Source organism: Motacilla alba, chromosome 8, assembly GCF_015832195.1.
Source record: "Motacilla alba alba isolate MOTALB_02 chromosome 8, Motacilla_alba_V1.0_pri, whole genome shotgun sequence".
Lineage (NCBI taxonomy): Eukaryota > Metazoa > Chordata > Aves > Passeriformes > Motacillidae > Motacilla > Motacilla alba.
The window spans coordinates 4,206,534-4,232,126 of record NC_052023.1 but is presented as its reverse complement, the minus strand read 5'-3'; the positions used below and the strand labels follow the sequence as shown (position 1 = coordinate 4,232,126).

At 49.2% G+C, this 25,593-nt stretch overlaps 1 protein-coding gene and 1 long non-coding RNA gene across 2 annotated transcripts in view; both read right to left on the bottom strand.

Moving 5' to 3' along the window:
* Nucleotides 1–13,530, bottom strand: part of PLPP3 (phospholipid phosphatase 3) — a 44,105-nt gene extending 30,575 nt beyond the window's left edge. Inside the window, exon 1 of the mRNA XM_038144132.1 lies at nucleotides 12,795–13,530. Within this exon, the coding sequence (XP_038000060.1) occupies nucleotides 12,795–12,933 (139 nt within the window). The 5' untranslated portion in view covers nucleotides 12,934–13,530. The remainder of the gene's footprint in view (nucleotides 1–12,794) is intronic.
* A 6,614-nt stretch (nucleotides 13,531–20,144) lies between these two features.
* LOC119704152 lies at nucleotides 20,145–25,190 on the bottom strand. Its single transcript, XR_005257847.1, has 3 exons — nucleotides 25,088–25,190; nucleotides 22,184–22,320; nucleotides 20,145–20,585 (listed from the first exon to the last, which is right to left on the bottom strand). It is a non-coding gene; the product is annotated as an uncharacterized LOC119704152 (long non-coding RNA).
* Nucleotides 25,191–25,593: the final 403 nt, after the last annotated feature.

Below are 25,593 nucleotides of genomic sequence, written 5' to 3'. Positions count from 1 at the left end.
CCTGCTGCTTGCACCCTCTTACTCCTACAGGTAGCAAAACAATAACAGCAGAAGCTTCAAGAGCTGCTGGGAGAGCTGAGGAAGCAGGTAACTAAAAGTGATAATTTACTTTTTGAAGGGGAAATGTACACAAAACTGCATCTCCTGTAGGAAAACATAACAGTTGTTAGTTTCTCTGACAAAAGATTAAAAAAAAACCCACAACAAAAAAGAGCCTTTCTTCTCTTACTTGAAATCTGCATCCCTTTGCCTCTCTCACTGGAGATCTGCATCCCTTTGCAGCCAGCTGGCTCCCCATGCAGCCCTTGGCAATTAAAACCTTGGGAAGTCAAACACAACAGCATGGAAGTGAGCCTTTTGTTTTCCTGTTTTGTCATTCCTGTCTTGTGTTTGATCCCAAGATTTCTCAGGCTAGAGGGAAACCATGGGCCCAGTGGAGCATCTTGGCACTGGCTGGGCAATGGTCTCCAAGCTCACTGGTTTGCCACTGCTGATGGCTTTCCCATGGGGAGCACGGCCTCATCTCCTTCTGCTTGACTTTCTCTTTTCCAAAAAACACTGCTCCTCAGCCCCGGGGAATAACAATTCCAGGAGGGCTGCAAGTACAATCCAACGCTCGCACCGCTTTATCCTTCTCTAATAAACCTTTCACTGCATTTGACACGATACAGGTCTTGTCCAGCCATGAAAGCTTTCCTGCTTATCAGGAGAATTTTTAATCAACCAACAGGGAAAACACGGCCTGACATTTTATTGCTTCCTTGTGCTTTGCTTTTAGATGTTTCGGTTTCTTCTCTTGCTAATCTCTTTAGCCAGGGATCAGTGGAAAGCCTCGAGTTTTCCAGGCCCAGCAGCTTCCCCTGGATCATTTGGAGTCAGGGCAGGCAGAGGAGCGTGGGGACAGTGGGGGGTTTATGGTGGGATGGAGAAGAAGGCACCAGGCTCTCGATTCACTGCAGGTTCTGGAACAGGGTTTTGTCCTGGCCACAATTACAAAACAACAAACAACGTCTGTGGGGAAGGGTCATAAGAAGTTCAGCTTTCCTCTATTAAAACCATCTGGTGCCTATAAAAAACCCCAACTGGTTGGTTGGGATGGTTGGTAGCACCTCCTCCCCACTTGGCTCTTCCCGGCACCTCACGGGAACGTGGTGGCACCAGAGGTGTCACAGTGAGGGACAGGGCTGCCACGGGAACAGGGGCCTGGCAGACATCCCCTCCGCTTTGCATCCCTCCTGCTGCAAAGAAGGTGCCCCAGCATCCACCTCGTTTCACTTCTTATCTGAGCCAGAACTTCTTTACGAGGTGCCTGTCCCCTCAGGAACGCCAGCTCCTGCCGGAGTGCCCTCAGTGAGCCCCTGAGAGGGCTGAGCTTTCTGAGCAAAATAAAACATCCCTGAGAGGCCTGCGTGGGACCCTGAAAAGGGTTTCTCCAGGTCACAGTCACCAACGGGTCCCCCTCCAGCATCAACAGCGAGAGCCATCGCCAAACCTGCAGGGGATGGGAACCTTTATTAAAAAAAAAAAAAAACCAATAACAAAAAACCTAAACCTCTCCGTTGTTTCCAACAGAAATAAAAGAAAGGAGGGGTGGAAAAAAAAAAAAAAAAGGAAAAGAAAGGAGAGGAGAGCTTAGAGCCAGTTCCCTAGCCTGTAACACAAAACCAGGCTGTGCTGGGAAACCTTACACCGCGCGGCATCCAGCTCATGTACTCCTGCTCCGCTCGCCGCCTCCCGGATGCTTCCCCAAGCCCAAACTGCCCTTGAGAGAAGCCAAGCCTCAGCCTCTGCTGAAAAGCCTCTTTGTTTGGATTCCCTTTCCAAATCAGCGTATCCTGAGATTGAACTCCCTTCCACCCCTCTGCAGGGCTTTTGAATGTTGGGATGCCTTTGGCAGCAGCCAGATCTGCCAGCAGGTCTGCGGTCCCATAGCGGCGCGCAGCCCGCCCAGCCGGGCACCCCCAGTACCAGGAACTTTCTCCACCATGAAGGAGAGAAAGGCAGGGAACGAGAAAAGTACTGCAGAATTACTTCAAAAGATCCTTTAATCATGGATTGTGAACAGAGGAGCTGAGTTCTCCTTAATTAAACAATAGCTTTAATCGGCCTTCAATAGCAGGCATTACTCAGATGGTGGTGAGGCCCTGGCACAGGTTGCCCAGGGAAGATGTGGCTGCCTTGTCTCTGGAGTGTTCAAGGCCAGGTTGGAAAGGGCTTGGAGCAACCTGGGATAGTGGGAGGTGCCCCTGTCCATGGCAGGGGGTGGGAACAAGATGAGTTTTAAGGTCCCTTCCCACCCAAACCATTCCATTGTGTGACATTTAGGCACACCAGTGAGCTGACCATTTTGTCTTTCTTAAACCAGTGTAACTGAAAGGAAACCAAACCAGACAAGGCATCAAAAAACCCAGGCATGAGGTCTGGACCATGCACACATCACCAAGAGGGTCTGACTCCAAGTACTGCTGTGAGCTTTCCATGCAGCCCCAAGGCCATCACTCACTGAGGCCTTCAAGACACACCTCACCTCCATCACTCACTGTACACAGAAATAAAATGCATTTTCTTGCAGTGCAAGCTCAGGGCACAACTCTGCTACATCCATACAGACAGGCAATGGGGGTCTCCTGTATCCCTTGGGACTGGCAAACCCCCAAAATCCCATGTTCCCACAAAAGGCAGGGATATGGGGCTTCCAGGACAGGATCTCTGCTCCAGCACTGATCCACTGAGAGCCTCAAACAGCACCAAGGTGGTAATTTCACCCCTCAGAGAAAACACAGCAGATCTTGCAGCAAGGGAGTGTTAATGAGAATATCAGCCTGACACTAAAGGGAAAACCCTCTTCTCCAAAACCAGCCTCAGGCCCAGGACTTAAAGCAATTTCACGGGGAAAGAAGATGTTTTTCACTTGCAGGCAGCTTTAATTTATCTCAGTGCTACATCTTTCCCTGTGAAAGCAAAACCCTGAGATTTCAGCAAGTGGATTTTCAGGCTGTGGACCCAATACCCACTTGTGGCAGAAAACTTCAGCAAGAGCAAAAGCAAAGTACCTGTTGTTATACCCACAATCCTGGTGTATCCCAAACACTATCCCACTTGTCTGTCAATTTCAAACATGCAGCATGCCTAGATTCTGCAGTGGCTCTGAGAGTTTTACACACTAGAAAACTTCTTTGTGCCCACGGTGATTTATCAAAACAGGTTTTCTCCAAAATGCTATCCGGCTTTTCCATGGGTTTTGCATTTGACAAAGATTCATACCAGCTCAGTCAGAAAAAAGAAATGCCACAAAACTTCTCCTTTAAGGAAAAAAAAACAAAACAAAACAACCAAACCACCCAACCCTCACAGCCCAGTGCTTTAGAAATGCTTCCACATGCTAATCAGCCTCCTATTCAGCTCCAGACTGAATAGGACTCCAACAATGACAAAGAAATACGCTGAACCTATCCCGCATTTCATCCCCTTCACTCAAAATGTTGCTGTTACCTTGGTTTTCAGCCGCTTTGTGGGAGCTGCAGCAGAATGACAGCTGCATGCTAAAGCTGCAGGGATGGTCAAGAAACCAAGAGGGCTGGATGAAAAAAAATCTGGCCCAGATTATGTGGTTAAAAAAAGGGATTATTTGTGGGGATAGTAACTGATGCTGCAAATTTTTATGAGTTAATTAAAAAAAAAAAAAAAAAAAAGAAAAAAAAGACCCTGAGTCCTCTACAAAAAGCACAGCCTCTTGTGGTCAGGCAGTAAAGGGAACTTTCTCTCAGCCTGGCAAGTATGAGTAGGATAAAAGCCCCTTCAAGCCCTTCCCTTTGAGATTCATCCGTTTTTGTAATGTATTATCAACTGGCAGATGCCTTAGTGCAGCTTTTTCTCCAGATCCTTAACCTGAAAAACTCCAGCTCTTATTCTGGGAAAGGACAAGCCAGCTCCCGCTGCAGTGGGGAATCCAAGGTTGTTTCCCTTTTCTGCAGAGCATGGAAGCAACAGAACAGAGGCACCTGGGTAAGTTTTCACAGGAATTCAGGTGGGAAGCTCCAGGACAGGTGCACACATGTCCTAAGGACACACTTCAGCCCAAGCTCTGGCAGTCACAGACTCCTCCACAGTCGCCAAGGATCTGATTTCAAGATGCTTTGGGAGGCCTGGCAGAAGCGCTGGAGTTCAGGAAGGAATCAGAGGTGCCCCAGCAGCTCTGAAAGCCCCACTGGGCACCTGGTGCCTCTGTACTGGAAACACTGCCTTCAAAGTGTGCCCTCGCCGGGCTCCAGCGCTGCCCACGCGCCGAGGTGATGCTGCTCCTTCTGCTCCCTGTCTCCCCAGATTAGAAACTCCCAGAGGCACAAACCTCCCGCGACGTGCCCGGGCAGGACCAAGGGCAGCACAGCCTGGCACAGGGATCCTCGGCCCAGCACTTGAATTCAGGGAGAAGCAGCTCCCCAAAAAGCAAGGGCCATCTGATCAGTGATCAAAGAGCCGCTCCAGAAACCTGCTAACACCAAACTGATTCACAGCTATCGACTTCAAAGGAGTTTTGCTGCCTGCCATCAGCTCACCAGCCATCCAAAATTACTCCCTGAGCATCACTCAGAACACAAATGCACCCAGTGGTTACTGACCAGACCTGCTTATCAGCATTTCACCACACTGTTTTCGACTTTCCCTTTGGAAACTAGCACTTTAAAGGGTGGTGGGCCTTGCAGAAAAGCCTTGGAAGCCCTCAAAATGTCTGGGATGTGGGACTGGTTGCCATGGCCGCTGTGCTGCTACAAAGACCAGAGCAAAGACCTCGCTGTCAGCTGGCTGGGAATGATAACCAGGCCTGGGCTGGCTGCTCCCTCCAGGCTTAAAGGAAAGCCCATCACACCACCCCAAAAAAACAGTCATAAATAACCTGCTGAGTGTCAAGGAGACAGGAAGCCCAGACCCCATTTGGCACATTGGCTTTCAAATTCAGTGGCTGGGCACTGGGAGGATGTGATGAGGCCTCAGCTTCATATTAATGCTCAATTAACAGAAATGTAATTAATATCTGCGTGCAGTGCCTGCATGGTCAAACACAGGGGTACTGCTGGCCGCCCAAAAATGGCAGTAATTTTTAATGATTTTACAGGTGAAAGCAGCTAATTTGTTCTTCTGTGCAGGGGTACTGCTGGCCACCCAGGGTACTGCTGGGGTACTGCTGGCCACCCAAAAATGGCAGTAATTTTTAATGATTTTACAGGTGAAAGCAGCTAATTTGTTCTTCTGTGCAGCACCAGACTGACACTGCTGGGAGGCAGAAGCTCTCTGAAGGAGTATTTCTTTCAGGAGGGATGGCTGCCCAGAACATCTCACCAGTAACTTTCACTTCTTCTCTTTAAAGCCCTGGAAGGAAGAACGATGCTGTTACTGGCTCCAGCAGCCAGAAAAGATGTTGAGGCTCCAAGAGGTGCAGTCTGACACCTGCAAGCTGCCAAAGCAGCGAAGGACAGCTCGGTCCCACAGCCACCTTCGGTGTTCAGGGCAAACTGTGGGTGAACCCAGCAATGCCAACTGCTCCAGCCTCAATTTGCAGTGTTTTCCAAGCATCACAGGCAATGCCCACTGTATCAGAAAACCTGGAGGCACCTCCCAAGCTCCTCAGTGCTATGACCAACACTCTTCCACATCTTTCTGTGGGGATGCCAAACTGTGGGAAAGCAGTAGAGAATTATGAGCACTCTCCATTGACTCAGTGTCACCACCAGTGTCAGAGCAGCTGCAGCTCCATCTGGGCTCTGAGTGGCAGCCCCAGCCTGGCCCTGAAGGAGGGCACCATGTGCTCAGAGAAGACAAGGTCGTGCATGGATGCAGCCTGTTCCAGGGCTGGAACAGAACACACAGCACAAAGAGCACAGGCATTTTCAGAGCATCACAAGCTCTGGAGTTAAATTACATGTTCTGCGTACAATTTGACTTGATGCAGAGTCTGTTTTCAACCCTCTGTCTCCAAAACATCCAGCACATATGAAAAACAAGCCCACTTACGTGACTGACCCCAAAGGATGGAGTTCCAAAGGAATTTCTGGTACTTCCAAACCTGCCATGACAAAGCTGATTTTCAAACTCATTCATGCATTCTCTTTGTAACAAATTTATGCTGAGGGCTTGCTTTCAAACTGTTTGCATCAAAATCCAAATGAAGACACTTCAAATTCCCTGTTTTTTGTGGTATTCTGCTTCCTCAGGTCGAACTGGAGGAGCAGCTTCTGCTGATCCCGATCCCACTGTTGCAACTGAGCCCTTGCGTGCAGCTAAGAGGCAAGAAGGGATTCTCCAATTTCCCAACAGCTGCTCCGACACATCCCTGGCCACAGACACCTGATCCACACGAAGGAACTTTCCACCTGCTCTAAAATTGTGGAGCAGGTAGTGCCCCTCCAAGGTGGATGTCATGGGGGAGAGTGAAACGGAGACGGGGTGGCTTTGAAAGGGATGCAAATGCCCTTCTGGGAAAGGGGCCCACTGATCCATGAGGAGATGTGACACACAGGGCACCCTCCTCCCAGCTTTTGGCAAAACCCACCCAGCTGAGGTGTCTGGAAAGGCAGATGGAAGGCTGGCCACAGGCTGGGCCTTCAGACACACTGGCAAGGGGGGAAGCACAGAAGAGCGCTCAGAAAACTGGCTTCAGACTTTTATAATTACAGGATAAGTGCTGGATTACTTTAATTCACCTCTTTCATTGAGGTTTTATCATTCTCATTGCTGAGCCTTTTTGTTTGTTTGAAATATGAAATCTGACCTATCGGAAGAGCTGAACAAGGCCCTAAGACACAACAAAAAGGAAAAAAATGTAAAAATAAATAAATGTATATATATGTATGCTAGCACTCATATAAAACCCCAGCTGGCAGGGGGGAAAGCCACATCCTGGGAGGGGGTTTCCCTACTTCCTTCCCCCACTGGGACACAGCCCCTTGGGATACCAGGGAAGCTGCTGTTCCCAGCTCTGGCTGTGTGAATGCTGGGATAGGAGGGTTTGAAGGCTGCTGCCTTTCCCCACGCTGCCTTCAACAGGCAGGCCCTTGTTCCAGGCACAGGCAGGCCGGGAGACCACAACGGTCCCTTCTGGATTACTATGGATGAAGTGGGAGCATTGTATGAAGGGAACGGGGAGGATGGAGCCTGCTCCGCCACAGCAGAGCTGGGCCTTTGCCTCCCCCTCTTTGAAGGCATTTCAGGCAGAGATGGGGCCACACAAACACCCTGCCTATCTCAGATGCTGAAGAGGGGCCCTGGTTTGCCAGAGGTTCGCCAGCTGTGGTATGCAAACCATTTTTGGGTGGTACACGGAGCACACGCATCTGGAGAGACACCACCAGCCTGTATCCAGACAAACAGAGCCAGACCAAAGCAGCCTAGGAAAGGCATGCATATTAAATTGAGATTTAAAGGGTATAAAAATAATCCGTTTGATCTGGGAGTGATGTTTATATTATTTTCTGTGCTCACTACAAACAGACAATTAAAAAAATGTCATCTGCTGTAATTGTGATTCCCATCTCCTGCCTGTCTCAGCAGCAGGTACACAGGATTCAAAGCACTCCTGGCCATGAAGCAGTTGCACGTAATTCTGCTTTTCCTGGAGACACATCTTCAGGCTGGCCAAGTTCCACCAACTCAGGAAAGCCAACAGATTTATACCCCTGAGGACTCGGTCTGCCATAGGTACAGCTTTCCTTGCTCTGCAATTAACACCTCAAGTATAATTGTCACTAATAATCTCTTTTTGATAGGTCGGTTGTCTTTTTTTGTTTGTTTGTTTGTTTGTTTTCACAAAGCAAATGCAGAAAATGTGGATTTCAAACACCTCCAAAATATTTCTCTCGCCTTTACTTCCAGTCATCTTTGGCTCCTTTGGCCTTTCAAGGGAGGCACAACAGATGGGTATCACACTTTAGGTGCTGACTGTTGGTTCAATAAGAAGCTTTTCCAGGCTCAAAAAAAAACAACTCCTTTACTCCCAAGTTCTGGCAGAGCCCAACAACCTCATGCCAAGGTGCCACTTCTGCCAACTTGCCTTTGCCAGAGCAGCTCCAGAGCAGCCATCCCTGGCCAGGAGCTCGCTGCCACCAGGAGATCCTACAGGTTGTGCAGAGATACATAAACATTAACGACCAAACCCCACCTAGGGATGCTCAAAACACGATGACGACTCTCCACCCACACAGCTTCTCCCGTGTGGTGTGGGCTCGGTCCTCCCCGACACGGAGGAGACACAGCGTGGAGAAGGCATCATCGAGGGGTGGGACTGTCCAGCTGGTTTGGTACAGTCAGGTCTTGCTGTCCCTTGCTGGAAACAAGAAATGGTTGGCTCAGTGTCTTCTTCAGGTGCACAGAAAGATGTCACCCATGCGACAAGTGAGGGCTGCGCAGCGGGGCAGTCCTAAAAATAAAAACAACAGCCCCAACCCAAACAAAGTGAAGTTGCTTAGCTCAACACATCCAGCTTTACACCATCCAAATAGCTCTAACCTCACCCCTCATCTCCAATTCCTCCCACTCCTTACACTTAAATGACAATCCCAGGCCTGTTTGCACCAATTTTTGTGATGAAGCGACAGGGCCCCTGGCAGAGCTCAAATCCTTTTTTGCTTCTGAGAGCTGGAGAACTACACAATTTTCTACACAGAAGAGGGAAGTCAAGAGTAATCTAAACTGTTAGCCCAAATTATAAGATTATATACCCACTTACATAAACATGTCAAGGTCCAGCTAACATAAATATTTACTTTCAAAGTTCATTTTAGCATCAAGCTCGCTACAGGAGATGCCAAATTTGTGAGAAAGCTGCAGAGATATTAAGGTTGTAAGAGATCTATCCATCTGTTGCTTCAAAAAACCTTCCCAAGGCTGTAAAACTTGTGTTGCACAGATTAACTGGGATTGACAGAAGAGAGAAAATTAAATTAGAGGCAGAAAAGAAAAAGGGCAGTAAATTATGTGCAGTTTACATCCCACCAGCCTGAAACATATGCTCCCATAAAGCCAATTTCCACAAGCCTCAGAAGCAGGTATGCCAGATGAAATCCTTCTATTTTATGGCACAAGCAGGACTTTTTGGAAGCTGTTTTACCTGCACAAGCTGCACAAATACAAGCTACTGAAGACCCTCATCTGCCCTATCACCCTTGCTGACACAGCCTTCCCCTCTTCCGAGATTAAACGCTTGACTTAGCACCCGTCAGCAGAGCACAGGTGGCTGCTCAGAGCTTGCTGAACACCAGGAGCCCCTGCCAAGGGAAAACAGCAGGTCTGAGAGGAGTAAATTTAACCCTAGATGCTACATCTGTGGGGCCAGGCTTCAAAACATCCCACCTCAAGGGTCAGGGCAGGAAGCTTTTCCCCACCTGGCCACGTCTCCTGCATCAGGAGGAGGTTTGGTGGCTGTTGCAGGATAGCAAAACCCCAGGGCACCTGGAAAAGCTGCCCCCTGAGATCTGCCCCAGCCAGGGTCACCCCAGTTCCCCCAAATAACACCCCAAGCTCCAGGTAGGAGGTGCAGGAAACTCCTGGCAGAGGGATGGGCTGAGGATGATCAGATGAAGGCAGAGTGAGGTCCACCCATCACGCCTCTCGTTTTGCTGCTCAGACTGTTCCTCACTGCTCTACAAAGTGAAGACACCAACCAGCTCAGCAGGGGGAACTTCAGACCTGCCCAGACCTCCTCCATCACATTTTCAGATGTTCTGCAGTGATCAGGAGGCAGGGAAAGGGCAGCAGGGACTCTTCCACACCACCAAACTTGCCTGTGGCCCTAACAATTTCAGGAAGCATCTTCCAATCCTCTAAACAGAGCCCTCCCAAGAGGAGGAAGCAGATGGAGAAAGTTATTTTTCCCCCCTTGCATGACCTGCTTTAATAAATGCACACTCAGTTCTTTTCTGCCTTTTTCTACTGAGTTAAGCACGGGCACGGAATTTCTGGGAAGTTCACAGCGTCGGCGATCAAACCTCTTGTTCATGCAAGAGCCCAGGGATTTATGAGTGCCAAGTGCACTCATTAGAGGAGTGGGCTGGTCATTCAGGAACATCCAGCTCCCTGCCAACTCAACTCAAGTTGGAAATGCAGGAAAAACGGAGGGTTTGGCACAGTGGATCTTCATCCAACCCACTCCACCAGCCACTGGCTCCGTGACCCTGCTCCCCAAGAAAAAAAAGATACAAATCTTCCTCTTATGCATTTGCTATCAAGATAACCATTGTACTGCTTAAGGATGAAAGACAAAAGTGGATCTTTCTAACTACTCTCACCAAATTAAAGCTGAAGGAAGCTCCTGATAGCTCAGCTTTACTAATTCAGACTTTCTTAGATGTTTATAGTAATTGTCTTCTGGGTAATTTGTTTAAATTTGTGTGTAAACAAAGGGTTTGTACACATCTACAGCCTCACACAGAGTGTGTCATTTCTGAAAAACATTCCAGCCATAGTTCCCTCTTTTCATTTTCCCCTCAGAGAAAACCAGTTCAAGGCCGAATTATGGCATTACCTGCAGCAGGAGCCAGTGCAGCGTCACAGGCCTCTGCAAATCAAATGGCCAGTTTTAATATTTCCTAAAGTGGTCCTCAAATGAGAAAAAGCCTTCTGTTTCCCTGCTTCTCTGAATGTCTTTGGGCAGCTGCTCAAGAGGCGTAACTCAGTTTGACTGCACTGGAAGCCACTGGCCATGTGCCCACATGCACCAGCATTAGATCTCTGCTGGTCCCTCCACCTCAGAAGAAGTCATTTCAGCCAATTCTGCTCCTTATTATCTTATATAGGAATTTCTTTTTCCCACTGTATTTATAAATATCCATCAACTTGTACCTGTCTACCTTTCTCTTAAAGGAAGGATTCCTCTAGGGCACCTTTTTTCCACTTTCCAAGTGTTTTTTCTGGTGATTTTTTAAACAAGAAAATGGGAACCAAGTACTTGGAAACTATAAGCTCATAGTCTTCTCTAGCAAAAGGCAGAGGGAAGAGCAAGCCAAGCCTTTCATGAGTAGGGCAGCTTTGACAGCAGCTCATGCCCAGTCATCCACTGGCAGTCATACTCCTGGTCCTAGTCCGGGTGTATTTGCAAAGCCCATCCGCAAACACACATCATGAGCTATCCATCCCCAAACACACATCATGGGTTCTCCATCCCATAATCAGCTTCCTCACCATGTCCCACCCATGCCCTTCACCTGCCAGTGATCAGTCAGATCTAAACTTTCTGCTGCATTCATGCTCTTGCACTTAAATGCTCCTCACTCTTAAAGAAAACCCAACAACAAAACAACAACGAAGAACTCCAACAAAAAACCCTAAACCAGCCAACTCTGGTGTTTACTTCCCGATTTCCACCTGTAGCAACCTGAAACAAAGCAACAATCACAGTTTTTTCTGTATCACATTATTCGCTGCCAACAATACTTTCCAGTGATGCTTGATAAGTCCTGTTTACCCAAACTAACGCAAGTAGTATAACACATGTCAACCAACTGCTTTTTCATTCAGGACCCTTAGCCCAGAGAAGGGGAAGCAAAACCCTTTTCTCATTCAAATAGCACCTACTCATGCCAGGAACGCCTCAAGTTAAGAAAACTTGGGTAAATAAAAGTTTAAAAGTTCTGACTTCTAGGAGCTGTTTTACTAGGAATTCGACTTTCTGCTGAAATAAGTGAGGTAAGTCCAGCTAGTTATGTTCCTGCTTATATTAGTTTCATATATGGGATACCAAGTATTTTTATTTTTTCCAGATCCGAGAAGATGAAGCCTTCTGCACTGGCCCCTATTCTTGTGGGAATATAAAGAGAAAACCATGCCTCCCCTCCTAATGTATCAGTGCCCCCTAATATACACCAGATGATCAATAAACTGCATAAAAATTAAATCAAACTGACAGTCTTTAAAAAATGGGCTCTAAGCAGAAACAATTGTTTTAAAGACTGTGGTGTCTGGAGTATTAAACTCACGTGCTGTTGTGTTATTAATCTCTTTGTTGGAAGCCGGTTGATTTCCCCTGCCTGTGTCTGTCAATTAAATATTCAGCATCTCAGCCACAATGGAAGGGTTGATGTTTTGGAATTTGCAAAAAAGTTTTTTTTGAGACGCGCTGTTGACAGTTCCCTTCCATGCCACAGCATCTCCTAACAGCCATCGCATCCCCAAAAAAACCGAGCAGGCAGGCAAACCCAAACCTCTGCCAGGGGCTGCGAGAGCGCTCCGCAAAGAGTTTCGCGAGTTGGGAGAAAGAGAGGAGCGCTGCTAAAGCCGCCAGCAGAGCGACACGGCAACCGGAGCGGCCAGAGTTTTCCATGATCAACCAAAACACGAGCCGGGCTGACCGTAGAGCGCTGCCTCCACCTGGAGCCGGCCCCGGCGCCGCCGAGGTGCCGCCGAGCCAGCGCCGGGAGCGGGGCCCGCGCCGGGGGCAGCCCCGGGGCGCATCCCCGAGCCCACAGTGCCCCCTGGGCCGCTCCCCAGCGCCGGCAGCGGGGCACGAACAGCAGCAACCACCCATCAGGAGGGCACCGGGGAGCGGGGCTGCCGGGCCCGGCTCTCCCCGCGGGCACCCCCGGCCGCCCCCCGCGCTCCCCAGCCCGGCGCGGCCGCTCCCCGGCTCCCCCGCTCGCCGCCCGGCCCGGCTCTCCCGGCGGCCCCGCTGCGCTTTTGTTCGGGGAAGCGGCGCGGCCGGGGCACGGCCGAGCTCTGCCCGCCCGCCGCCGAACTTTCCCAAAAGTTTTTCCCGGGGAGCGGAGGGGGTGCGGGAGCGGGGAGAGGGGCGCGGAGCCCGCGGTGCTCACCCATGACGAGGCAGAGGCAGTCGAGGCAGATGAGCAGGGCTTTCTTGCTGCTGCTCTTGGCCGGGTTGTTGTTGAGCGCCGGGCTGCCCCCATTCTTGCTCTCCGGCGGGATCGCCTTGTCGTACTTGTAGCTCTGCATTATCGGGGGCGAGCGCCCGGGACGAGCCGTGCCGAGCCGAGCCGGGCCGTGCCGTGCCGGGCCGCAGGGAGCCGCTCGGAGCCGAGCCGAGCCGAGCCGCGCCGCCGCCGGGCTCGCACGCCGTGCGCCGGGGAGGTGCTGCCCGCGCCGCCGGAGCCGCTCCCGGCCTCTCCGGTGGGGCACGGGAGGCGAGAGAGGCAGGCGGGTCTTCCCAAGGAGAGAGGAGGGGAAAAAAAAAAAATCAAAGTAGCAAAACACAAAACCAAAACAAGCCCAAAAAAAACCCCCCAATCGCTAGGAAAGCAGCGAAGGGGCAGCGAGTGAGAAGTTTGCGGGTTGTTCCAAAGGCGGTGGAAAAGTCCTGGAGGAAAAGCCGGGGGGAAGGATTTAAAAAAAAAGCGTGTATATATATATATATTTATATATATATATATATGAGTATGTGTGTGTTTTTATGTATGTATGAAGGTCTCAGTCCGGGAGAAGGTGCGGGGCGATGCTGCCCCGGGGGCAGGTGGGCTCCGCGCTGGGCTCCGCTGCGCTGCGCTGGGGGCTCCCGCCGCGCCCGCCCCGGCCGCTCTGGGAGCCACCGGCTCGGTTCTGCACTTTTATTTCGAGAGGCGCTTTCCACCCCTCAGGAAAAAAAAAAAAAAAAAAAAAAAAAAAAAAAAAAAAAAAAAAGGAGAAGAAGAAGAGGGGGAAGAAAAAAAAAAAAATCAGTCACTTCGCTTCGGATGGGATATCCAAGTAAGCACAGCCCCTTTCCTGCATCTGACATTTTACATAGATAATTAACTCCACATTTTTTTCCTGAGGGAAGTTAAAAAAAAAAAAAAAAGTTAGGAGCTAAGTTTTCTCTCGCAGACCAGAAGGAGGGTGCCTCTAGCGTTCGTTCGTACAGGAGTGCAGGGGGGAAAGGAAAACAACCAGCCGATCCAAGGCTGGAGGACTCCCGAAAGCTGGGAACGGTGCAAGGGGCAGAAAACTAACAACAAATAACTTTATAAACATTTTTCTCATGTTTTTTTCCTCCCTGCCGTCCATCTCTGCTCCGTGTGCTGAGGCAGCGGAGGGGACGTGATGTGTGTGGTACCCACAGACCCTGGCAGAGCCCAGCGGGGTGACCCTGGGCTGAATTTTGGCTGTGCCACCCTGCCAGGTGCCACCAACGAACCGTGGCAGCTTTGCCCTCCCGCAGCAGCAACACCACCTTCATCAAATGAGCGGAACGAGAGAGTTGGGTGAGGGATTGTTGTGTTGGTTAATCGCTTGTTTGGTCTAATTAAAAATCATCAAGGAAGTAAAGGAAAGGTTTCCCAGGAGCCCGAGCTGGCAGGAGGGCGATGCTGTGCTCTGAGCAGGGGTGCAGGAGGTGGGGAGAGAGCTGCTACCCCAGGGAACTGCTCAGGATGGTGTTTAACCACTTCTCCTCTTCGTTTTGGGTCATGCATTTGACCTCAGCCTCTCACCTGTGTGCTGGCACATATCCTGCTTCATCCCTGGTGTTTCCCGGGCAGGGAGAGCCCCCAGCAAGGCCACCCTTCCCTGCTGCTCCTCCCGGAGCTGCAGACTTCAGCCCAAGCCTGGGCAGGGGCAGGTTTTCCAGGAATCTGTTCAGACACATGCATGGGCATACATACTGAGGCCAGCCTGGGAGGGAGGAAGAAAGTGAAGCGGCTGTTTTCAAATTTTACTTTTATGTGTGTGGCGTAAAAAGAAAGGGGAAAACAGACCTTGGACGTTTCCCCAGTTCTTTCATTAAGCCTCAGTGATGTGAAATCAGGTGCCACCTCCCACCTTGCTGTTGAGGGGACTCTCTTGCCCATTATCACCCCATGGCACTGAATACAAAAGCATCACTTTTGGCCAAAAATGGTGCCAATCACCCACCCAGCTGGCTGCAAAGGACACATGTCAAGGTCTTCCCATCTTTCCCCTGAGCGTGGCAGAGGTGTGGGTGCCTAATTTAGGCTCCTTGGATGCCTGGAGCAAGTGGAAAGAATCTTCACGTGGGAATTCTCCCCCAACTGTGGGCACACTGCCCAGCCCAGCTCATGTCCACTGTGGGGCCAAGCATCCACCTTCCCCTCACCCTTCAGAGCCTGGCCCTGCCTAGAGGAGCCCACAGATTCCAGCAGCTGGCTCCATCCTCCCCACATCCCCAAATCTGCTGATTCCCTGGATTAAATTCCATTTTGCGTTCAAAGCAAGGAGAAAAAAAACCCAAACAAAAATTGTGACTTATCATTGTAACAGCAAATAAAAATAATAATAACAAAAAAAGGCTTTCTTGTACTTTCAGGGAAATTGAAATAATGGTTTTGTATTTGCATTTACAAGACCCCTCAGGCTATTTATGTTTGCATTTTCATAACAAAAAGATTGTGCTGTTAATTGATGCAAGCCAGGACACACAAATCTGAATCTTGGACAATTTCTTACGGGAGCAGCAGCCACCACAACTGCCCAGTTCACATCTGACAATGGGTAAGTCAGCAGTGCCAAAATGCAGCTTCTGTGCCTTTCTCAATAATATGCAAGAGATTCATTGGTAATAATTGTTTATTCATAAATGGAATTATCAAATACGCCATGCAACAGTACCCTTCAAGGCCTCAGCTTTTCCTTTCAGTCAGACTTGAAATTCTCACTGTGGACTGAGGTTTTGCTTTATATAAATTATTTGAACTAACTGAGTTTGTATTACTAGTGGTTTTTTCTCAGCATTTTTGAAGAAGGACTGATTTTCACTACCTTCCCACCCCAGCTGGACCAAACTTCTGGTAAAAAAAGGATACGCTGATATAATTTCTGGGAAGATCAAAAATTGTTGTACCACTGCTTCTTTCCCAGATTTATTTCATAACCAATTTGAAAAGAGGAATTGAGTTTTATTCATTCAGTCTTGTCATTTCAAGAGAATCATCTCTTTAAGGCTATTCCTGGAATGGGTGAAAGGGCATGAACTTGTTGCTGCCCCTTTTATCTTTGTATCAGTGGGACAGGACTATGTGGAAATCTGTTCATGACGTGTCAAGAACTTAAAAACTGAGAGGAGGTTTGTACCTTAGTCACTCATCATGGCCAGTAAAAGGGTATCTGCCCAAAAAACCCACCCCTGACCAAACCAAAAAACAACAGTAAAAATGTTCTTGTATTTCCTTTTTTTCTTTCTTCTCCGTAGAAGAGGGTGCTCAAGTGGGACAGTAAGGTCTAGTTTGAGGCAAGAGGAGCCCAGACCTGTTGCTTTAGAGGTTGTGAGAGCTTGTGTTTCCACCAGGTGCACAGGGTTGGTGTGGGGAGAGAGAAGGGAAGGGAGAAGGCTCCAGATTCTGCTCTGAGGCTCATGGAAGTAGTTTATCCCACACATTACTTAACGTAAAAGAGCTACTTGTTGGAGCAGGGAGCGAACCTGTAGCCTGTCCTTGTGCTCCTGCTTACCCTATCCCGCTCCCCTTGGCCCAGCACAGCTTTAAGGTGTCCCTGCAATGTGTTCCATCAGTGCAGCACTAGCTCTGGGGTGCAGAGGCAGCTGGGCAGCAGCACTGCCCTTGGCCAGCACTGTCCCTGTGCTCCTGGGGCTGCTCCTTGGCAGGCCCTGGTGCTCCTGGCTGCTCCACTTACAAGTGTAGAGTATCCCAGAGTCCAGGAATGGTTTGGGTTGGAGGGAACAATAAATATCATCTCATTCCCCATGGGCAGGGACACCTTCCACCATCCCAGGTTGCTCCAAACCCCGTCCAACCTGGCCTTGAGCATTTCCAGGGATGGGGCAGCCACAGCTTCTCTGGGCAACCTGTGCCAGGGCCTCCCCACCCTCACAGGGAAGAATTTCTTCCTCATACCTAATGTGCCCTCTGTCACTTCAAAGCCATTCCACCTTCTATCACTCCATGTCCTTGTCCAAAGTCCCTCTCCACTTCTCTTGGATCCCCTTTAGGTACTGGAAGTGGTTCCAAGGTTTTCCTGGAGCCTTCTCTTCTCCCGGTTGCAACTCTTCTGCTCTTCCTGATGTGCTGCAAACACAGATGCTGTTGCAGAGCAGTTGGTGCCTGCAGTGTGCCCTTTGGGATGCTCATTTTGATGCCCTGCCCAGTGCCATGCCACCCCTTCCCCCTCAGACCGACATCCAGCTCTTCCTTGGGAACCCACTTTGCTTTTCTGTCACAGGAAGGATTTTGGCAGCAACTCTTCTGGAGAGGGGACACACAGTGTGGGAGGACCAGGCCCTGCCTATTGTATTTCTTGGAGCTGCTAATGACCATGGCTACAGCAATCCTAAAATAAGAAAGTGAGCTGATTGTTATCCGTTATCTGAGATTGTTCCCCACCGAAGGGGGAAATCGGAGCACAGTTACGTGCTGCACATCAGGTGGCCTGGACTGGAGTCACGAGGCCGAAATACCAGTAAACTTCTGAAAAGTCCAAAGCTCAACCACCACTACCCTGTTCAGGGGTATTTTTAGCATCACCAGCTGCTGCTGCTGGAGAAAACACCCTCAGAGGGGCTGCGAGTGGGGGCATTGCCCTGCCCAACCCATGGCAGGAAGAGGTTGAGGGCAGGACACCTGCTGTGTCCCCTTGCCCGTGTCCCCATGCTGGACACCATCCCTGGCGCCAGGTTGTCCAACCTGCACAGTCAACATTGCCTTGTTAAATTTTTACAAAGGCTGGAGTTAGACCTGTCATTGCAGAGAAAGGCAAATAAAAGTGAAATCCAAAGGGGGCCCAGTTCTGCCCTTCCCAGTGCAGCTGGGAAGGATCAAGCCTCATAAACCTCCAGGTCATTAAAAAGAATTAGCTGATAAATGTCATCCTGATGCAGCATTTGGTGCTGTCCAGGAAGTTGGGGATCCAGGCTGATGCAGGCCAGGAGGGTCAGCCTTCAGGCACGTGCCTCAGTGACCCGAGTGGTGGGACGTTCTGTGGTCAGGGACCCGTTCCTGGCATCACAAATCACTCAGGGTCAGCAACATTCAATTTGCCAACAACTTAAAGTCCAGTCTGTTTTGAAACCACCATCTGTATTCCTGCCAAGTTTCACAACCCTGATGTTTCTCCCTAATTTAATTTAGTTCCCCTAAATCTTGCTGGCTCTTGACATGATTGGAGGATTTCAATTCACGTTATTAAAAAAAAATGAAAAAAAAAGGAAATAAATTTCAAATTACATGATCACAGCAAACAGCTTGAAAATGTGAGCTCAAAATCTCATCTGAAAGATCAAAACACAGAAGCTGTAATAAAGGACGTTATTTGATTTAAGATTTTCTAAATACCAAATCTCGTGATTTGAAGGAGCCTGATTTATAATTTGGGGACACTGGGGATTGGTAACACCTTGTGTACAGTCACAGTTGTGTCTGCCATCCCTGTCCTCAAAAAAGAGAATAACAGCACCATCTACTGCCATTCCTCAGCATTCGCTTGGGAATGCCAAACTCCAGCTCCATCAAAGCACCTCTGCAGGTCATGGCCCGGTATTGACAGAGAAACCAGCAAACTCGGAGTGCAAAAATCAAAAACCAGCAGTCTAAATTACTACTGATGCACGCTAATTATTAAAAACTTCAGGCCTCAATAATACACCTTGCCCCCAAAACTGGTGGCACTGAAAAAAGCTTTTCAACAGACTAGTATTTTCATATATTTCCCCCAAATCCCTTCATGTGTTTATTAGCGTAGCCTTGAAGGGCTGGCTGTGGAGTTCCCAATTTCTGCCGTGGGCAGGCGTTTCCACCGTCAACAACAGCTCGTGAAAGACGAGGAACATCCCCCTGGTTTCCATCCTGGTGAAATCGGGGTCTGTGCTCGGGGCTGGCCAGCTCCCAGGAGTTTGTTTGAAAGGCAGGAATGTGCCGTGGTTTAATTACGCTGCTAGGCCGGGGCCTAAATGAAAGCCCCGTTATAAAGAGCGGTCTCAGAGGAGAGGTCCAGCTCGGGTTTTTCTCCCCGAATTGATTACTGGTTAACTCGGGGTAGTTAACACGTTTGTAATGTCTGGTCCAGGCACTTCCCAGGTATTTGTTGCAGGATACAAACATTTGTGGTTTGTAAAGTAAACAGGTCCGCCGACATTTTTTCGGCTTGGATTTATTTCTGGTGGCAAACTGTCTCAATGACCTGGTTGAAAATGCTCCGCATGCAAGTGAAAAGTGAAAGAAAAATTAATATCTTTTTCCACGTCTAGACCGAGCCATTTTTATGGGCCACCCCACAGCTTTTGGCATCACCTTCAAAGCGTGAAGCCCTGATGATGAACACGGGTGCTGGTGGGGCAGGTGTGTGGTGGCCACCGTGGGGCAGCAGGAAAAGGGATGCTGAACGTGAGGTTGTGCCTTCCCAAGAATCAAGATTCTGCTTTGATGGGATGCTACTGGAGGGATCTGAGTGTCTAACTGGGAGAGTCTTTTGAAAGACATCACAAGCAAAAAAAAAAGAAAAAAAAAAAAAAGTGGAGCAAGATTGGGGCTCATCAAGAGATGAAGCAGCACTAGAAAAAAGTGAAGTGCGTAACCCCACATGTGGGGACCCTCTGTCCATCCTGTCTTGCACAATTATGTAACAAAAAATGGAGTTTCACCGGGGCAGAGCTCCAGCATCACTCCTCATGTGAGCAGCAAGGGCCAGGCCAGGTATTTGTATACAATGCACGAGTCCCTGGGCTTATCTGCTCCCAAGCCTCTCTATCTTGATAAGTCATTGTCCACCAGCCTCAAGAATTTCAATGTGTTTGCCAGGGCCAGGCTGGACTCTCCCCAAATATTTGCTCCAGCACACAGACTGGGTTTGCTGTGACCTGGTCGTCCCTCTGTGCCACGCAGTGCCAGGGGGATGTAAGGGAGATGCACAGCCCAGTTCTGCCATGCAGGAACTTCCCTGCCTCTGCACCTGAACAGGGAGAAAAGAGGTTTCTCAGGCACAGCCCTGCAGTGCTGTGGCTGAGCAAGGTTGTGTCACAAAATTTAATGGTCCCACAGCAGCAGCCTCTTGAGCAGAAGGGGAAGGCAGGACTTCAGTGGGCTCTGAGTTCTGCACCAAGCCTTCAAGTGGCACAGCATACCCACAAAATCTCACCAGCAGCCTTCAAAGCCTGCTCTTTGCTCCCATTTATCTTATCTAGTGCTCCACTGAAGCATGGATTTACATAATACACACCTAATATATTAATGTTGCTATTCATCGAGAGGACCTCGACACTGTTTTCTTTGAAAGTCTTGTCAGAAACGCTCAGGCTCCTTAAAGCAAGAGGTTTTTATAGCTCTGAAAAGGATTTGCTCCCCCATTTGTATTCAGAATCCTTTCACAGAGGCTGTTTGCTTCTCTGATAAGAGACAGGCCCAAAAACTCAGGAGTGGTAGGATCCACAGTTTGGGTTAGTAGTGAATTACAAAACTACAGCACTCAAATTACTGACTCAGCATGAACCACTTCTTTCACACCCCCTTTCTAGCTGCAATTCTTTCCCCAAAAAATTATCTTGCAACACAGCCTTTTAATAGTCAAGCCTTGTCACACTTGTCACAGACATTTCCAGTTTAAAAAACTTTTCCATTTTCTCTCTAAGTGCATGAACTTCCCTTCTTGCTTCAGTTTTCTCTGCCAGTTTAATTTTGCTTGGGACACTGGACTTTCAAAGGCTGAATAAATGTCTGTAAAGAAGAAAAAAATTCTGTTCAAGTTATGATATTGACCTTACTGCAGCTCAAATGATTTTACAAATGCACAAAAAGTTGCCTTACAGACCACAGCATCAAACCACTAGAAGGAGGCTATTTTCCCTGTGAAGCCAAGCAGATTTCCTGGGATATGTATCCATCTTATCTTTTCCTTTATTTTGAACAGGATGAAGAAATACTTGCTTTTACATGATTTTTTTGGGCATAAATTATTCTTCTACCCAAAGCTGGACTAAGGAAAGTGAGAAGCACATTGCTCACTCTATTTTAAATAGTGACAGTGATCAAACCTTGGAACACATTTTTGAGTATTCGGTTAGTGGTTGATCTTTCTACCTTCATGTCTTGCTTTGTGGTGCAGCTGAACACAAAGGATCTGGCTCAGTACAGGTGGAGATGAAATTAGGTGGCTTCAGCTATCCAGAGACTCAGACTAGGGCATTAATGGTCTCTTCTGATCTTCAAAATCTGCAAATTTGCTCTGAATCAGGGATTATGAAATAGCAAAGAATAAATCCCTTTAAAATTGGCAGTAAATGTCAGGGACTACACTTTAAACACACAAAGACACAGGTTCACTGACAGTCATTGCCCAACAGCTCACAAATAACTCCTGTGCTCCACCACAGCCCCTTTATCTCCTTTATCAGAATTGCCAACATCAAACACTGAATGTCAAAATCCTCCTGTTTCCAAACCACGGGACTATTTTGAAACACTGGGATTCAAAAATGAAAGAAAAAGACACCTCCCCCTCCTCAAAATGAGGCATTTTGGGTTCTCATTTTACCCGTCCTCATCTGCCCACCTTTTCCCAGGCACACTCCCACCTTTGCACCCTCCTGCCTTCAGCAAATCCTCGGGCCATCAGCTGTTGGGAAAGTGGGGCAAAATGCTTTTGGGGTGATAAACCCAAGTGCAAAGGCACAAATCACACAAGTCTGAGAAGGCACTGCTTTCATTTGGCTTTGTTTTCTCAGGGACTGCCAGCCTGGGTGGCTCTGTGACTGCCTGTGCTTCTGTGGGCACCTCACAAGCAGCCCAAAAAATACTGCTAGGTCATGATGGGCATTAAGGAACCTGGCCCTGATTTTACTCTTTTCTACTGTACTTGAATGAAAAGCATCTAATAACGGCTCCCAAAGAGAAAACATGAATCACAGAATGGGTTGGGTTGGAAGGGACCTTGAAGATCACCTTGTTCCACCCCCTGCCATGGCAGGGACACCTTCCACCATCCCAAGTTACTCCAAGCCCTTTCCAACCTGGCCTGGGACACTTCCAGGGATGGGGCAGGCACAGCTTCTCTGGACAACCTGTGCCAGGGCCTCCCCACCCTCACAGGGAAGAATTTCTTCCTGCTATCTAATCTACTTCTGGCTTCTGTCAGTGTGAAGCCATTGCCCCTTTTCCTTCCCATGTCCTTGTCCCAAGTCCCTCTCCAGCTCTCTTGGAGGCCCTTTAGGCACTGGAAGGGGCTTTAAGATCTGTTTGGAACCATCTCCGGGCTGACCACCCACAGCTCCCCCAGGGTTCTGCAGCCCTCAGATGATCTTTGTGGCTGGACTCACTCCAGCAGCTCCATGTCCTTCTATGAACACTCCACATGGTTTTTCCTGTTTCTTGACCCGTTCTTGCTCATGTTTTCCAGACTCAGACAGCACCTTGGTGGCTGAGAAGCTCTTGTTCTCTGTATCACACACCCCACCTGAAGGCAAGAGAGAGAACAGACCGAAACAGAAAAAGAGCAAAGGAGAACAGAACTTAAACTCACATGAAAAATAATTGCATAAAAGGGGAATCTTGCTTCCTAAAATAGGCTGGCACCAGGCTGTAACACGAGACCCTTTTGCTGATGCCAGATGAGGAGAGGGAGCTCAACATGACCGCCTGCCCTCACAAGAACTCAGCCTGGACAACACAGAGCTCTCTCTGCTGCGGCTCAAGACCTTTGATTTCAGGAGAAAGCAATAAACAGCACCTTGCTTCAAAAGTTTCACGATCCATAGAAATTAAACTTGGCCAGTTCAAAAGGCTATTATTAATGTGCCTTCTTGTGCAGATACGATCTCAAGAAAAACACACATCTAGGACTAATAATAACAAATAATAGAGTTATTCATACAGCTGCTGCTTACACGATGGCAATTTCCCCATAATTGCAGGCACAGGGAATGGACACACAAACAGCAGTCTGTAGTGCCTCTGCCTACTCAGGGCTTGGGTTGAAGCTATTCCTTGTAGGTACATATACTTTTGGGAAGAGAAGTATTTCAACCTCCAGCAGAACCTCGATAAAGCTCTCCTGCATCTCTGCCTGATGCTGTGTTCACACCAGGAAAACACAAGGAAAAGAAAAACAAAAGGCATGAGCACAAAGGTGTTTCAGAAGAAGAATTGTTCCTGGGCAGTGGTGAGATACTCAGACCTGAGAACCCTTTGCTCAGCTCCACACAGAGTAAAAATGGTCAGGAGAGGTGGCTGTAAAGTCACCGCCAGGACCTGGACCTCAGCACCCTCCTCAGCAGGGTCAGGGCACAGGAAATGGTGCTGGCAATCCCACAGTGCTCATTAAGTTGTAAAGGTCACCTGGAGAGTGCAAACAGGGCAGGGAGGGAGCCTCGTGTCTCTCCTGTGGCTCCTGCACCTCCAGGCAGCCACCCAGGGCCATGTAACCATTACCTGTCTGCTCCTCACACCTTTGTGTGCATTTGAGCCCCTTTCTGGCTGCTGCCTCTCCTGAGGAACCTGTTCATGGCCATGGCATAGCTGAGAGGGGATAAAAGCAAATTATTTTCCTCCCCAAGCTGGAGGGCTGGGGGGGCTAATCCCTCCTTCCACCCAGGAGAACACGGATGGGTGACAGGGAGAGATGCTGGGCACTCCCCCTCCTCATTCCACAGCAGCAGGAAGACACCTGAAAGGTGAAGAGGAGGAAAAATCTCCCAGGCAAGGATTGTCTCTCGTGGTGCTTTTGCTTACTCCCAAATCCCATCAATGGCCTAGGGACAATTTGCTTTATTTAGTAAACACAGTGGATGATGCAAAGGTAATTCCCTTGTTGGGAAATGTTTTCCGGCTCAGAGCAGCTGCATTTCCAGTCACCCCAGGCTGCGGAGCTTGGGTGACACCAAGGGACCCCACTCAGCCATGTGTGCAGTGTGCTGTGTGTCCCAGCACCCACCAGGCTGGCAGCATTCCGAGGAAAAAGAGCATGGGTGAATGCATCCCTGCAGCCTGGAATGCACCTTGCCTTGTGGATGGTGCCTTTGCTCTTCCCTCTGTCCCATTATTTTCCTGTCCTGCTGGCCCAGCACTCAGCTGAGGTGGTGGAACAGACCTTGGAGGGGGCTGCCCCACAGTGAGATGGCAGCAGGAGATGGGAGAGCTCCACCTCCTCTGCCCTTCGAATTTTCCCCCTCATCCAGATGGGATCCTCATTTTTTAATACAGCTACCATTAAAATTTCAGAGCCCAGGACTGCATTTGGGAGCCCAAATTCCCACCTTGGATGCCATCTAGTGCTGAGTGCTGAGAGCAGAGGAAATTTCCCAAGGTGCCTGGAGCTGCCAGGAGGAAAATCATCTCCACTCCTCTTCCAAGGGCTGCTGACTCATGCCAGACTTTATTTCCCAAGACCCCACTGAAAATCACCTGTGATTTGGGTTGATAAAATTTCTTCAGACCACTTCTTTATCTACCTTTTTTTTTTCCTATCTAGTACAGAAGAATTTCAGGAATAAGCAACCACGTTTGCAGCACAGACTCAGGAGATGGGACACCTTTAAAATGAAGTATTTTCGGGAGTCATCCAAAATCTATTTGGATGGTTTTGGTTTCCTGGAGATGAACCACTCAGCTGAAGGGTGGTTTGCACCTTTGCCAGGTTGCAGGGGCTGTGGATCTTCAGTCAAACCCAAAGATCCAGGCACTCTAAGGAAGAGGCAGTGTATTTTTCCCAATTTCAGCGTTACCAATTTGTCCATTTCCCAGTGCTGCTGGCTGGGAGGTATACATTGGATATTAGAAAAAATATCTTCAAAAGGTGTCGGGTGTTGGAATAGGCCACCTGAGGCAGTGATGGGGTCACCATCCCTGGAGGGATTTAAAAGATGTGTAGATGTGGCACTGAGGACATGGTTTGGTGGTGACCTTGGCAGTCCTGGGCTAGTGGATGGACTCAGTGACCTCAAAGGGCTTTTCCAACCTAAATGATTCCACAACTTTATGATTTTTTCCATGTGATCTCTACAGAATGACCACCCCGCGGATGAGCACAACACGTGCCAGTCCATAAAGTCCTTCTATCACCCAGACTCAGTTCCCAAAAGCATCATGAGGCTCTTTGAGGCAAAAAAACCTCCCTCCTCCTCCTCCACAGCCCAGGACCACACACCTCCCATGTCCTGGGTGCTCCGCAGCCCCGCGGCTCCCAGGGACCAGCCCAGCTCTGTCTCACCCAGCCCAGGTCTCACCTCTGCACTGCAATGCAGACATATCCTCGGGGCATGTCTATCCACCCTGCTCAGGCTGCTCTGGAGCTGGCAGGGAGCAAGTCAGGTCTGGTTTGGGAGCTGCTGAATGGCACTGGGCTGCAGAGCCAGCCCAATTTGCCTGGGCGCTGTGCCGACCTCAGCCGCTCCACAGCTCGGGGCCAGGGCAGGAGGCTGCACAGAGCTGCTCCTCCACAGCCTCCTGCTCCTCCACCACTCCCCATGGCTCCCCAAGAGCTGTGGCACGCTCCCACCCACCCCTGTCCTGCCTTCCTCTGCTTCTGCTGGCATCTTGCCCTGCCAAAGCTGTCACATCCCTCCTCTTTCTGCACCGAGGCCATCAGGAGCATCGCAGTGCCCCTGGGGTCGTGCATGGCTCCTGCCCCCTAATTCAGAGGCACAAGGGCTGATCCTTTTGGAGAAGCTGAAGTGATTCACTTGCAGGCTTGCCTCCTGTTTTATTAACTCAGGTTTTTTCATCTGCAGTT